The sequence below is a fragment of the Xiphias gladius genome, chromosome 12, assembly GCF_016859285.1.
Source record: "Xiphias gladius isolate SHS-SW01 ecotype Sanya breed wild chromosome 12, ASM1685928v1, whole genome shotgun sequence".
Lineage (NCBI taxonomy): Eukaryota > Metazoa > Chordata > Actinopteri > Istiophoriformes > Xiphiidae > Xiphias > Xiphias gladius.
Genome location: NC_053411.1, coordinates 7,572,080 through 7,587,500, shown reverse-complemented (window position 1 = coordinate 7,587,500; position 15,421 = coordinate 7,572,080). Strand labels below are relative to the sequence as shown.

Here is a 15,421-nt window from a genome sequence, read left to right as displayed (position 1 = left end):
GCGTGAGGGAGGGAGAGAAGAGAGAGATACAGAGACAAAGAGGTGGAGGGGGGCATTAAAAAGGCGGCAAAGGGGGGAGAGCGCCAACACAGATGGAAATATTAAAAGACAGAAAAAGTGTTTAAAAGAAGAAATGGAGAAAAAATCAATAAGTTCCAAAAAAGATACAGTGTGCACTTTCACCGGATAAGACGATATCGTCAAAGATACACACTGAATAGTAGATATACACAGAGGTGGGTATGAGAAGATACAATAGAGGACGGATACTGTTGCAGGCACAGGGACAGCGATAGACAGATAGCGAGGAGAAAAAAGAAAGAGATTTGGAGAAGAGAGCAGGTTCTGCCGGCTGTTGGAAGCCAGCCCGAGTAGTGTGAGGTCATCGAGAAAGCTGTGAATGATAGAAACCAGGAGCAGAGGAGGACACGGGACAAAGTACGCACACATACACATGCACACACACACACACACACATACATTACATACCAGCACATGTACAGTCATTTATGAATACTGTCAAGACTTGCATGACCCTGTGCTGCACTCACAAATACAAACACACACTCATATTTCTGCTGTGCATTTCCAACGAAGGACAAGCTGGAGTCTCCTGTAGCGGAACAGGAAAGAAAAGCAGGAGGACACTGAGCAGAAAGTCTGCTCGACCACATCAAATATTTACTCAGGAGCAGCTGTATTGTCGAAACATTACGCATCGGAGCTGCTCCGTAATTAGGTTGATATTTTCTGCCCCTCTCCCTCTCTCTGTTTCCCTACTTCTCCGGGAGTCCACCCCTCTCCACCTCTCCTCCCCACTCCCCTCCCCTCGCCTCCCCAGGCTGCTGAAATGCGTCTTGGCTCGGGACCCATGCCTCTGGCAGCCAGAGTGCTATACATGTGCACAGAACCCCGCTCGGCATAAAATGGCTGCCAGACAGACTTCTCCTCCTGAAATGTCGACAGCGGTATGCATCTGCAGGGTGTGCGTGTTGCGCGTGCGCACTGTTTTTTTGTGGAGGATATCTGTACGTCTCTGCGAGCGTTTGCGGGTTAGAAACGTGCAAGTTTCCCAAACTATGTGGCTAATTTAATCCACACTGTGTGTGTATGTGTACAGTATGTGTGTTCCGCAATTTAGAGGGAACAGAATGGGTGTAATGCCAAAAAATGAGTGGGTGGGTTAGGGAGAGTGTGTGGTAGTGTTTAAGTGATTATAAAATCCAGGCGAGTAACACACTTGGGCGTGGAGACGCCTCACAACCACTGAGAAACTTTCTTGCCGAGCCAGATTTCTGTTGCCATTACCCCTAATTGCCCTAATCGTTACAGTGGTATGATAAGTATCCCACCGGATAAGAAGGTGTAAGAACTTGTGGACACATCCAAAATACCCACAAGCCCCTTCTGCTGCTTTTTTCCTTGCTTTTTCTTTTTTGCTGAGTAACAGCAGATAATCTGATTCATACGTGGTACTGTTTTTTTTTACTTCCTTCATGAACCAGTTTGTTTATTTAAACAAGTGGCAGGGACGTTGGGTGCCAAGAAATGTTGTTTTTGGAAAAGGGCCGTGTGTGTACGTGCGTTTATGTGTGTGTGTGTGTGTGTGTGTGTGTGTGTGTGTGTTTGTGAGAGGGGAGAGAGAGCGTGTGTGTGGTGTCTGGCTCTGTGATCGAGCCCTGCCAAGCTTCCAGGGCAAAGCCCAGCCTCCTTGACCGCAACTGTTTATTTACAGGTTACACTACTGTTTATTTGAAGACTATCAGATTGGCTAGGCTTCTGCAAAGGACACCTTTTAGATACAGATACCAGGACTAAGGCTCCTCATATCCCGCTTCTTTACTTTATTTCAGCCACTTTCTGAACTGCCTCTTTTAAAAGTAAAATTCACTTTCAATTTATCAGCATTTGAATGCAGTTCTTTCTTTTTTTTTTACTTGTCCATAATTTAAAAATAACGTTTTATTTGAATACCTGTTGAGTTACAAAATGGACTAGATTTGAAATAAAGTCTTTAATAGATGAAAAGAGCAGACTCCCAGCCTGACAAATGTGCAGGCACAGCACTACATAATAAAATCACACTGGAAGAAGGAGAAGAAGCATGATGCAGCCCTTCTTGGGTCAAAGGTAAAATGTAATGCAATAGGGGAGGTGTTTCCAGGTCCAGTGCAGGCCTGGCAGATGCGCCATATGCTCGCATCCCACCTTGAGTCATCCAGGTGGTCTCTCCTGGTGCTACAGTGGGGCCTCATGCTGGAGGATGCTTCCTGGGATCTCTAATTGCCACGACCATCTGCTCTTTTTGTCATGGTTGCCTGTTCAGCCCTCGCCGAAGAAGAAGAAAAAAAAACGATCCGATCTAAACGAACCAGTGCACCTCTCCCACCTCCACCTCCTCACTCTTTTTCTCCCGTCACCACCTTTTCAGCGTCTACCTCCTCTCCACTCTACTGTGCTCTTTTCTCTCCCCCCTGCCCATTTCTTTCCCTCTCAGCAGTTCTTGGGGAGTGATCGTGGAGTTGGCAGTCATAACTAGACTGATGGATGACTCTGAGAGTGGTATGGGGGGGGGCGGGAGAAGACAGGGAGACAAGGCCACTGAGCTCCCTGCAATCACTTTTATGGACATGTGCTGTGCCAAATCCACACAAACCTCTACTCACCCACAAAAGCTGCTTTACAGACTGTGTGTATGCATGTGTATGTGTGCGTTTTTTTGTTTGTTTGTTTGTTTGTTGGTTTTTTTTGGGGGGGGCGCAACTCACTGCTTATTGATGCAAGGCAAAGGAAACTTCTATTTTGCTAAGGCCAGACGATGACGTGGGCATGTTCAAGACTGTATGACTTGCGATGTAATGCAGATGTTAGTATTGAAATGATTAACAGAAACCTAATCTTCAGTTTTCGGTATTTGATTAGCCTTTTCAGCGATTTTGGAAAGGACAAACGCCAATCATTTTCTTGATCCGGCTTCTCAAATTTGAAGAATTGCTGCTTTTCTCTCTTTTGTATCACTGTAAATAGAGCACGTTTCAGGTTTTGGACTGTTGATCAGTCAAAACAAGCAATTTGAAGACATCATTTTGGGATCTGGGGAATTGAGATGGGCAATTTGTAGACTAAGAAACAGACAGAAATAAACATCTTCAAACTATTATGTGTGTACACATGAGAGATTGAATAGAGATTCCTTAAAACCTGTAGGTCTACCCAATGAAAAAGCATAAGTCCAGCTTATGTTTTTACTTTTTTAGGAAGCAGAACTGAGATATATTGTAAGACCATAACTTGTACATTGCTCATATGATTTTAGGGCTAAGCACTCTGAAAAGAGGGGATTTTTTTTCTTCTTAACGTATGGTCCTGTTCCCTCCCTACTTTGTCATTGTTGAGCTTCAGCCAAGAACATTCTGTTTTTGCAGTGCTGTTTAATAGTCAAATTTAGGAGAGGGGGAACAAGAGTGAGAGGGAGGGAGACATAGAGAGAGAACAAGAAAGGGATAAATCTTTCAACTTTTTTTCTTCTTTCTCTACCACCCCCCTCTCTTTCCTTCTCTCTGTTGCCTCTGTAACACAGCTCATGAGAGCTGTGGCAGGAAAAGGGGTGTTGTTGCAAGGCGAGGGTATCCGAGTTCACTGTTTCTAGCTTCTTGTCTCAGCTCTCTCGTGTTAAAGGCATAGATGATAATCAACACATGCTCAGGGCATGCGTAGGCTCGGGCCAGTTTGAATCATTATGGTGATCCGCTCAGACGCTGCCATTCACTGTAGTGCAGCTCAGTGCCACTCCATGTATGGGTGCAAGTAGGTTCAGCCAGGTGTTTTTATTTTTGACGTGCTCACAAAAACACCATTACTCTATGCACAGATTGGAATCTGACGTTGATGTTTCAGGACTTTCGTATTTGCATGATGTAGAAGAAAAAAGGCCGAGGTGCCTGTCAGTTATCAGTCAGAGCAGGAGCTGGTCAGGAATGACAGATTCCCCTCCCAGCAAGGCTTCGAGGTAAACACGTCAGTCCGGGCCAACTCATTACAAAGCCTGTACACCGTAGCGGGTGGAAAGAATTCCACTCATGTTTCCTTGTATTTTCCCGCCCCTCCTGTTCTCTCTCCATATTTTGATCTGTGCTCGTACCTTGCACAGCAGGACTGAACACATTCTATATCCCCCCAACACTCCCTTACCCCCTTTGAAAAATAACCCAGAGGTCTGCTGGTAAACCTTTTAGGCTATCCTGTGTCAGACACGGAGCCTTTTCTTCAGCTTGCCTGCCCATTAATGATAATGCTATTCAAACACTACTGTCTTGTTTAATGCACAGTAGGTATTCTCTCCTTGACTGGTGGATAAAGAAAAGCATTTAGGCACCCAGGAAGGAAATATCTGAGTCCTGAATTGCACTTTGTCTTCTTGTGTGTGTTGACAGAAGTTATTTCTTTATTTTAAGATAACAGGGGGAGTCTGTGGTAGGTAAACGATGAATTAGAGTAAATAAATGTTAATAAATAAAGTAAGTAATTTCTGATTTACTTATTTTTTATTATAAGTTACAGAGGTAAAATGTTTTCACTCAGCCATTAGGTAATCTTTGCTGGATATAATCAATGCTGACAGGAAAACCGTGTTTCAATAAGAAAGTGTTTTGCACTCCTCGTGCTATACTAACCTCCCCCCTCCTCTCTCCCTGTGTGTTTGCAGACTCGCAGCAGTCAGGAAGTCCCAGTAACAATGAGCCAGGCAAGAACCCTCTTCCAGGTATGTACAGTACCAGTCGTCCTCTCTTCTGTCATCGCTCTATTGTTCCTCTGCAGCCTGCCCCCCTTTACAGTAACCTATGTACAACATAACTTACCTAGTTTAAATAGTTTTGATCTGCTGTGAACTCAGTGACTTGCAAAGTAGCAAATCCTTTACTGTAAAAAAGAAGCACAAGCTGCAGCCTAGCCACAAACCATGTGTTCTTCTGTCGAGTGTGTCAAGTTATTTTAAAACAACAAAACTGAATACGAAGGGACAATCAATACAAACTACACAAGCTAAATTGACCCATTTGGTGTAAAAGATGTAAAATAAAAAAGGAATTTATTATTAAACTTCTCTATGACCGGCCTTAGTTTTTAACTTTGCATGGATTGAGGAGGGATAAAATTTGATAGGAGCATTCAATTTAAATTGTCATCATCCCAGTGGCAACATCAAACACAGTGTAAAATGTTTCAGCAGATTGCATCTTTGGCTGGTAGTGGAGTGCATCAAGGTGAGCCAGCAAAGCCGAGCTGTAGAGAACATTCTCTGACAGTGCTGTTGTTCCCCTGGTATGACCTGCGCTGTGTCGTCACAATGTTGGTATGAAAATAGTTCGAGAAGTATAATTAGTTTTCTACCTCAAGAGCAGGTTCTGCTGATACGAGTGCCAAGGAAAACATGCTAGCGAGCCAATGACTCAGGCCTGGGAGGCCTTCAGCAGTGGCACAGTTCCCCGCCAAAGCCGTTGGCTCACTGGAGGCATTAGGCTTTGTAGGTGCCAGTCAAGCTGCCTATCTTTCTGGCACGGCCCGATTGCCTTTGGCATTGCATCAAAGCCGAGCCGGAGTCATTTGGGTGTCAATAACTTGTCTGGCTGCTTTTACTTGATTGACAGCCTCTGATTAGTGTTGCTGAGTCCTGGGCAGGTCACCAATTGCACCGAATGCCTCAATACCGCAGAAATATACATTATAACTATCATTTGTTCAGACTAGAAATAGCTCTCTGAAAACAGAAACAATCAGACTTTGCTGAAACAATCAAATCTTGCTTGCAAAGCATTCCATGATTCCTAGTGAGTCTTAAAACAGTTTATTCAAATTGGAAAGAGTGAAGCAATGTCACATTTTCAGATAATCTTTAATACTAATACCACAGTAAATGTCTCTTTAAGGTGGGTATTTCTTGCTTTGATACTGTATCTTAGCATAACAGTTTCATTATTGACAGTTGTTAATTTTTACTTGCGTATTTGATCAACTATGAAGCACCTGCGGTTCAGCACGGGCTCATTTGTTGTACCCACAGTTGCAGGTCTTTGAGTCTGACTCACAGTCTGCATGTCACTCCGTCCTCCTCACACACGTCGTGTCACTCTCTTACTGTACTGCAGAGAATGGTTTGGTGGCACTGAAAGACCAAGGCCGTGACTGAAGTGTTTTCCCTGCTGCACTAATTTCCAAGTCAACAAGCCACAGAAAAATGAAAGTTAAAAATAAAAATTGAATACAGTAAAATGAAAGACAGATTGAAGGAGCAGATGAAAACAAGTCATCAAGATTTTGTTTATGGGTTTCATACCGAAAGAAAAGTTTCAACTTTTTACTACAGAAGATTAATGCTTTATTGACTTTTCTCTTAGCATTCACAAACACATTTAGTAATGCAAAATGAACAAAAAAGATCCATCCATGTCGAATCAGTAGTTTAGAGATTATTTGGTAGGCAATTCATCCAATGTTATTGTTCATTTAACACCCAAAGAAATACATAATAGAGAGGCAAATCCTTAACTCTAATTTTATTCCACACACTTTAATTTTGCATCTAGTAAATTACTAGCATTTCACATTCATTGAACTAATGATCAAGCTCATGATAAATGCATTTTTATTAATAATTTTCTGTATGTCCCTGTGTCTACAGTCTACTTGGAGGACAGCTTCATCAAATCAGGAGTCTTCAGTGTTGCAGAACTGGTGCGAGTGTCCAGAAGTAAGTACATAGCTGTCATATTCTTATTTATTTGCACTTGTAAATACCCTGCACACCCACACAGGCGTCTTCAGTTATTCTTTCAGTTATGACTGATTAGCCCAGAGCTCTGGTTGAACATAGGCGGAGCTATGCTGGCAATCACATGAGGACTCCAAAGTCCATGTACTTAGAAGACTGTTGAAGGTGTAAATTTTCCTAATCTAACAGGTGCAACCAAAGTCCTTACAGGCAAGTCTCGCCACTAAGCAGCCATCTTGGCGCACCCCCCACCCCCAGTTATTTTGGGCTAACACGATCAGACCCCTATCTAAATGAATGGGGAGGGAGCCATAACTGCACTTTCGGTGGTCACTAGGACATAAAAATTGCATGTATGGAATCATCAGTCAAATCTGATAAAAACGGCTTAAAAAATTTGGTGACTTTGCACCAAAATAAGGTTTAAAACGCTTTTTCTCCACAGGTTATACTTCTAGTACGCATGCGCAGGGTTTCCTGACACCAACTTCTTCTACAGCTCCATCCAGAGTGCTGTGAGGTGGCGGCATACGCTCATCCCACCAGATCACTTGAACAAATGCGAAAGTTTAAGTCTGATGATTGAGTAATGTCCGTCTGCACCTGCTCCTTCCTGCCACAACATCAGTTGAAACTGTCGTGAACCTCAACCTCAAAAGCAGACAATTAGCTTTTTGAGGGGGAGGGGAGGGATATGTGTCATAAAACTGCCATCTTTGGCATTACAGACTTTTCTTTTCAGGATTCTTTAAGTGGTTTGTCTGCTCCCTTATTACAACTCTGGAATAACCAAGTTAATGTGAGAGCCAGGGAGATGTCAATCAATGACAGTCTGTAGTAAACGGGCCCACAGGGCCATGAGAAGAGGTCTAATCAGGTGATATAACTGAAAACACCTGTATGGTTGTGCAGAGAACTTAAATCTGTCCTCATGTTTTGCTCAAATGCAGACCTCTGCATGTAGGTGTTTTAATATAAACAGAAACAACTGATAAAAATAAAGGTAGATTTACTTCCAGATGTCACATAAAAATTCTGTAACTTGTTGCTTTTCCACGAAGCCAAATCTCAGTATACTTGTGCTGCAGTCACGAAAACTGAAGTGCAGTTTAGGGCTGCAACAATTAGTCAGATATCTGATAAGTCGAATAATATAAAAATTCATCGGCAACTATTCTGCTAATTAACCTAGTTTCACCCACTCAAATGTGAGGATTTGCTGCCCTCTTTGTCATATATGACAGTAAATTGAAGACCTTTGGGTTTATGACATTTGATCGGACAAAACATGCAATTAAAGACATCATCTTGGGCAGAAGAATAATGTGAATAAGTAATTCACATTACCCTAAAATAAGTACTAAAAATTTAAGCTTGATGCTTGTACACGTTTTTACAGTTGAAATCCTCTAACTGTCAAAAAAAATCTCAGGGATCCTAATAAGCAGCCATTAACATGTATAATGGATTGGGAACTACAAATATTATTTATTGCTGACCTTGGTTTCTGTTTACCGACTGTATCAAAGTGTTTCTAATGTAGGAGCATGCACCAGGTTGTCTTAACCGCCTCGCACGTCGTGCTCTGAAAGGCAGAACCTACTCGTTTCACTGCTCAGAGACTGAATATCCTTTGAAAGGCTGTGTTTTTGTTTAGTGTTTAATTTGCCCCCTGACCAGATGGCCGCTGCGCTGGCATGTTTGCTCTCATGTGACTGAGCCCGGTTTCACTAAAGCCGACACAAGCCAAGCTGGAATTTTAAAAAGGTCGATGGACGCACAGGAATTGTCACTCACTCAGCCGGTCACTCCCTGGGAAGATATCTAAGCAGCCGCTCATCCGTCATCGCGATCCTCTCCCAACTCTCCAGGCTCTTGAGACATTCTTTGAAGTCCATCAAAGGGAGCTGCGGAGTTCAAGGCTGACTTGCAATGCAGCGTTTCGACGAGGACACTCATTAATACAACAGGAGCTCGTAGAAATATTGGGCATGCATGGGCAAATGAAACGGCGGATCTAAATTTGTGTAGACCACATTCTCTTTTATCTGCTTATACACTAAGATGAGCGAATCTGCTGGAAGAAGCACTGTGCAGGTTATATTTTTTGCAGCATCATTGTTTCATTCACTATGTTTTATAGCTTAAAAGTCAAAGCCCAGATTATTAAATGAGATGATTGGCAGGGTGGCCAAGTGGCCTTGCAAATATTGTGCTGAGCCAAGAAGAGAGAAAGAGAGAGAGAGAGAGAAAACAGCGGAGAGGGAGATGGTTGGGGGTATCCTCAGCCATGAATGAAAAAGCAAAACAATGGTCTTGTATTCAGCGTCCTCGGGCCGGATGCATTCCTCCACAGACAGCTCGGTATGGGTAGCAGCGGGTAGGGGCTTTTGCCAGGGCTACAGTGGGCTGCCAGGGTGGAGGCTGGCGGAGGGATCGTGCCAGTGGTGAACCTCAGACCACAACAGACGGCGCCACACACTCCATCCTCTCATCGACTCCAAACCAACCAACCGCTCGAGCTGCAGGCTGCCTCGCGGGCCACACACTGAAGAGAAAGAGACATAGAGAGGAAGAGGGGAGAGAGAGGGAGAGAGTGAGGATGGGCGGTGAACTCCTTTTGTTCTCTAAACATTGGCCCGGCCTCCCTTGAAACAATATCCCTCACCTTGACCGCAGTGAGAAAAACAACACCTTTTCCACTGTAAATCACTATGTGAGGAAACTGCTGAGTATTGTACTGTACTGTACCACAAAAAAGTGAAGAAAATGTTGATGATTGTGAATTCAGTTTAAAGTTTACTGAGATTTCCTTGAGATGCTCAGCTGATCTAACTTTTAATGCATCGCACATTATTCTATATAGCCACAAATAGCCTGCTTTTGGTACTGGATAACACATTTAGCAATTAAATACACTATTGTCTAACTGCTGTATATTTACAGTTTGCCTTCTTATTGGCACATATAAATGAAATAGCACTTATTAATAATTAAGATATTAGTGATATACATAGAAAAAAAATAGAGATTTATTCATACTAGTGAAAATATCAATCCCTGCAGTCACGGCCATGTGAAAAGAAGTGGCTTGTTAATCAGAGTGCTCAGCAGAAATGCCTGTGATGGTCAAACCATTAACCTGTGAATAGGGAGCACTTAATTTGATACACAGTGCCTCTAAACATAAAGCATCAATAATAGTCAGTCAAGCTATTATGCAATTAATTGTGCGTCTCTAGATGCAAGGTTAGGGAAAGACAGTACTCAATCTGACAACACTGGTGACAATGAACTCCTTTGCAGTGACTGCAGCATAACTGTCTCTCGTTGTTTTTCTCTGTGTCCTCTACAGTGCCCATCACCCACGGTGCAGCAGTAAACTTCTCCATGTCTGATATGCCCAGCCAACCCTACTACCACGACCTGAACTCCAGCATGGGGCTGCATCGCTCCCTGTCCTCCCCTCCCGGCAGGTCAGTGGAAGTTACAGCAACAAAATAAGCTCTTTGGACAGAGTTTGGGGAAAAGGTCCTTCTATTATAACATCACAGCACTGACATTGTTTTCTTTTATGATATTATTAACGCAGAAATATCTCAGTGAGGTTCAGTCAAGAGCAGTGTATATCCATGATACACTTTATACATATATGGACCTGAAATTAACCATTACATGGGAAGTTAAATTAAGTGAGTTAGATGAGAATATTGATTGAATGCTTGTCCCTTAAAATTTAGCTAGTGCCAGGAGGAGATTAGGTTAGCTTAGCATAAAGACCGGAAACAGGGTTACAGGTAGCCTGGCTCTGTCCAAAGGTAAAAAACCTTTCCGCTTAGCAACAACTCTAAAGCACACTAATTAACACTGAACATCCAACCAAAACCGAGTGGAAAAATAAAGATTTTTTTACAGTTGCATAAACGAAGACATGCTGTTTCCCCCTGCTTCTAGCCTTTATGCTAAGTTAAGCTAAGAAATTTCTGGGTCTAGCTTCATATTTAGCGTAAAGACATGAGAGTCGTATCAATTTTCTCATCCATCTCTTGGCAACAAAGTGAATAAGCGAACACTGTATTTCCCAAAATGTCAAACTATTCCTTTAGCTAAGCCTACACACAATTAAAGTTAATCTGGGACAAACATCCACTCCATCTTGCAATGTTAAAAATCCTGATATAGAAGATGACTGCCTATGTTAAGCCGTAAACTTTTTCATGTCTGCAGCAAAAGGCCCAAAACTGTCAATATGGAGGAGAACATGGACACTAGCCCAACAGGACCTGACTTCTACTCGTCACCCAGCTCACCAGCCAGCAGTCGGGCAAACTGGCACGATAGAGAAGGAGGTGATTATCCTGATTTTATTTGCCCACCTTTATTTACCTATGGGAAGTTTTTCAGGCATGGATGCACTTTGACAGTAACACTTTGCATTGCATTCATAGTTACGCAAATCTCCAGGTTGGAACTTTGAGAGCTTGTTGACAGAATTTAGGGAAGGATAGGAGATCTTCCATCCTCGTCGCATGCAAATGGGTTTGATAAAAGCAAAGGCCTCGTATTGTTTTTTTACCAGCAGCTGCACTCTCTTAAACTCTCAGCCTAGTCATAAGCTACTGTATGTCAATGCCACCATCCATTTCATGGCGGATGAACTGCATCTGGTTTTATCTGTACATGAACCTGTCGAACTCTCTTAAAATACATACCATGACAGAGATAGCCCCCAGGCATCTCCAGTCATATAAATGTTTAAACCCATTTGAACTGCTGTCTGAATGTAAAGCTGTATTCTCTCACACCTGTCGCTTACACAAAGGAAACACTGGATTCCACAATGCAGAGTGTCTGTTACAAGGACAAACTGTTCCAGCTTAAAGTCACAACTTAGTATCCCAAAAATAAGGACACTGATTATTTTCATCACTTTTCATATTATTAGTTTTACTTTCATACAAGTGCAAGTTATGAGTTTTTCAAATGTCAGGTGTATTTCTTCATACAAAGACACCTGAAACACCTTGTGAGGGCCTGTCACAGAGAAATTCCAGTTTTAGAACTATTAGACCTGCAGGGCAAATGTATCAGACGATCTCTCATCAAGAAATGGGGCTATACATCTTTGCTGAACTTTAGAGAAATTCCCCATCGATAGAGTTTCAATGATCATGTGCCAATTGTTTTGTGCAGGACTGGTTGGAAAGGCATTCAAAAATAAAGCTCAGCTAGCAGGCTCATACATAGGGACTATAGGATCTGGAAAAAAAGAAAAGGTAGAGATGCATGTATCAGAGAAACAAGCGTGCCGCCTCGCTTGCTTTTTCCTGCATGCGAGAAAGCGAGATCCTCATGGGACAGCTTGCAAGTCTCATTACATTGTCTCCTGGTGCAGAGCAGACCCCATCGCCCTTTTAATTAAGGCCTCACTGTCCCATGTTTCCGTATCATTCTCACTCTCTGCTGACTTCTCTCCACACTCTGCCACTTATACTGTCTCTGGATTTAATCGACAGTAGTGATATGCGTTTTGTCTGACTGTGACAGGCAAAACGATTGGAAATGTCACAACTTTTCCTCAGTAGGGCATAATGTGGTTTTAGCTTTTGTTTGAACTTTGTACACCTCTTTTGTTGCATTTCACTCCAGTCTTTTTTTTTATTTTAATCAAATAAGTAGAACGGCTGAGACAGGAAAAGACCAGATGATACACAAGAGATACATCACTAGTGGGATTTAACCACAACCCAATGTGGGTACATAAAATTTCAGTGTGTCCCATTGCACAAGGCCTGAGTCTAGCTCTGCGTAAACTTATATACTTGGGGCGAGGAGAAAGGGAAAGCGGTGGGTAGGAAACTCTCCAAAAACAGCCATTATTCTGTCAGGAGAGAATAAATGAGAAGTGGGGTGATATTAAACCCATATGAGGCCTCCCAAGTGCCAAGCGGTCATTTCTCGCACATGGTTGTCATTCGACAAAACCTCACCATGTAGTGGAAGACATAGTTTCTCTCTTGTATTTTTCTCTGGGAAAGTAATGGAGACTTTAAGAACTGGGGTTTTTTTGGTTTGTTTTTTTTTGGGGGGGGGGGGATTTTTTTACCCATTCAATACAAAATAAATCAGATACCAAAAGACAACTAATCTGATTTCAATGCAAGAATACTTTTGACCTTCTTAAAGTTTAAAGTGCTTAATTTCTGGTAATTAATTGTCCAGTTTCATTTCCCGAGGCAGTCCAGTAGATTCTCCAATGGATTTAATTAGCAGAAGAGAGGAAAAGCCTCTCCACCGCAGAAAATATTTCCTATTTTTACATGGAAACATTAAGCAGTGATATCAATCTTTTCAAAGGTATTTCTCCCTCTGAAGAAAAAAATGAAAGCACTTAAGCCTGTATCCTCTTGCAACCTCAGACTGGGAAATCCCCCTGAATTCCAGCCACCTTTGTCGCTCTCTCTTCTGGAAATGAATGATTCTTCCCGTCTCTCGGGTGGATCCTTCCCTGTAGTGGGAAAACACAGGGAGGGACGGTCATACTAAAGAAATGCCTCGACAACAGGAATTATGTTGGGTTTTTTTTGGAGGAAAGAGATGGATGATTTGAAAGTTATACACCCCAAGAATCTGTGACAGACCAGAAAAGCACTTGATGAATGTTCATAGAAGAAGCAGGAGCAGACACAGGCCATTGCCCCTCGCATCTATTTGTTATCACGTTCCCTTCAGACACTGTGTCTTACCATGGAAAATTGAAAACCGCACAGCCATGACAGAAGAGCACTGCTCATGAAAGTGTAGAGCAGCAATAATGAGCAACTTGTAAGACTTTGTGCACATACTTTTAGTTTATAGAACTGCACAAATTTCCTAAACAAATTTCATATCTTTTGCTGATCCTTCAAGATTATGCATGGGGAATTACAGTAGCTTGTCAGATAGCGTGTAAGGCTGAGGCGAGCAGATGTTGCAGGGTAATTCTATATAAGATTACGTGGGGGTGTTGAAAGTCTCAAATCCTCTTTGAGTGACTACCTGTATGCCGTATAGTCCTTTACAAATGTGTGTCAGTTTGCTGAATTTAATTGTCTGCTCAGACATGACACAAACCAATTCACAGGATTTACATTTCTTGCGTATGTCCAGTGATCTTTCAATGATTCCAGAGATTATATGTGACTTTAAACCTTTGCAGCATCTGTAATTTGCAAAATTCATTTTTCATTATCTTCTGCATTTGTAGAAGAAATAGGTCCCTGGATAATACTAATCCCGTGCAGATCAAATTCTGCTTAATTTCAACCATAATTCATTTTTGGCACTTAATTCCTTTCATTCATGAGAAATGGAAGCGTCAGCAGAAGCTACAGGGAAATGTTGTGATTCATTTACAGCAATAAGCCATTAAAAGAAAACGTGGGAATGTTTGTTTTTGTGCATTATTAAATCATTTGATTTCACTTTCCTGTAAGAATTGATGCAATACAGACAAATTCCTCACTCCATTTTTTTCTCCCATGTAGTCCTGTGCAAATATACCCAAAGCAATAATCAAAGTCTTACATATTAAGAATGATGAATATTTAATATGGCATGTACATTTTCTGACTGTGTGTTTCCATCTATATATTTGTGTGTTTTTTTTCTTCTAGACATGTCCTCTCCTACCATGAAGAAGCCAGAGAAGCCGCTGTTCAGCCCCACTTCTCCACAGGACTCCTCACCACGACTCAGCACTTTCCCTCAGCCTCATCACCCCGGCCTAACAGGTGTAGGACACAGTGGTGAGTTACTGGTGACTTTAACCACCATCTTGCTAGATCTGAAGGTCTAATTGACTTTTTCCTCAGAAACACAGTTGAAAAATCTATGTCGATACTTAATTTAGCCCCATAGATCAATGATGATCGCTTTATCTTAACTCCTTCTCACAAACACTCAATCATTATCTCCCTCTCAACTCCTCTGTCTGTCTCTGTTGCAGTTATATCGACAAGGAGCCCCCCTCCACACTCGCCCCTGCAGTTCTCAGCCTCGGCTATCTTGCCCCCAGCGCCATCGCCTTACTTCTCACACACCACCATCCGCTACCCGCCCCACCTCAACCCTGCTGATCCCCTCAAGAGCTACGTGCCGTCATACGACCCGTCCAGCCCACAGAGCAGCCAGGTCGGTCTTTTTTTTTATTTTTATTTTTTTATTTCTTGTCTTTGAATAAGGTAGTTTGTAGGCCAGAAATCGGAGGCTGGTTTGGCACAACTTTCATGGCCTTGGGTAGTTTTTCGTCTTCTTGTTCGGCTTTACTTCTCTCTGACCTCAATAGATTAAAGATAAGATAAAATTTGGCATGCAATTGTCATAATTTCATTACTCACTCATTAGTGCATTTGCAAGTAGAGAAACATCATCCTGTTTTGCTTGTTTTTTCTTTTATCTGAAACCTGCTCCTGGTTATTCTCTTTATTTATGGCGTAGGTGACACTAACATCTGAATTTTTCAAGGATATCTTTATGAAACTGCATTTTCTCATTGCCAATCTCAAATCCAAAAAATCAAAACGCAAATTAGATACTTTTGGCCCTTAAGGTGACCACAATTTTGGAACCCTTAAATGGACTCATATGCCTTGTTTTAGCACTGGGCTGCGT

General features: G+C 42.2%; 1 protein-coding gene across 4 annotated transcripts in view; it reads left to right on the top strand.

The window, feature by feature from the left end:
• LOC120797052 (nuclear factor 1 B-type-like) overlaps positions 1–15,421 on the top strand; it is a 64,785-nt gene that overhangs the window by 36,107 nt on the left and 13,257 nt on the right. For 3 of the 4 annotated variants that reach the window (XM_040140304.1, XM_040140303.1, XM_040140302.1), the window contains 6 exons: positions 4,706–4,762; positions 6,680–6,748; positions 10,125–10,245; positions 10,997–11,118; positions 14,425–14,556; positions 14,757–14,941. In XM_040140304.1, coding sequence (XP_039996238.1) covers positions 4,706–4,762; positions 6,680–6,748; positions 10,125–10,245; positions 10,997–11,118; positions 14,425–14,556; positions 14,757–14,941 — 686 coding nt within the window. Of the gene's footprint in view, positions 1–4,705; positions 4,763–6,679; positions 6,749–7,713; positions 7,773–10,124; positions 10,246–10,996; positions 11,119–14,424; positions 14,557–14,756; positions 14,942–15,421 lie in introns of those variants that run through there. The other variant, XM_040140305.1, reaches the window with a different exon arrangement.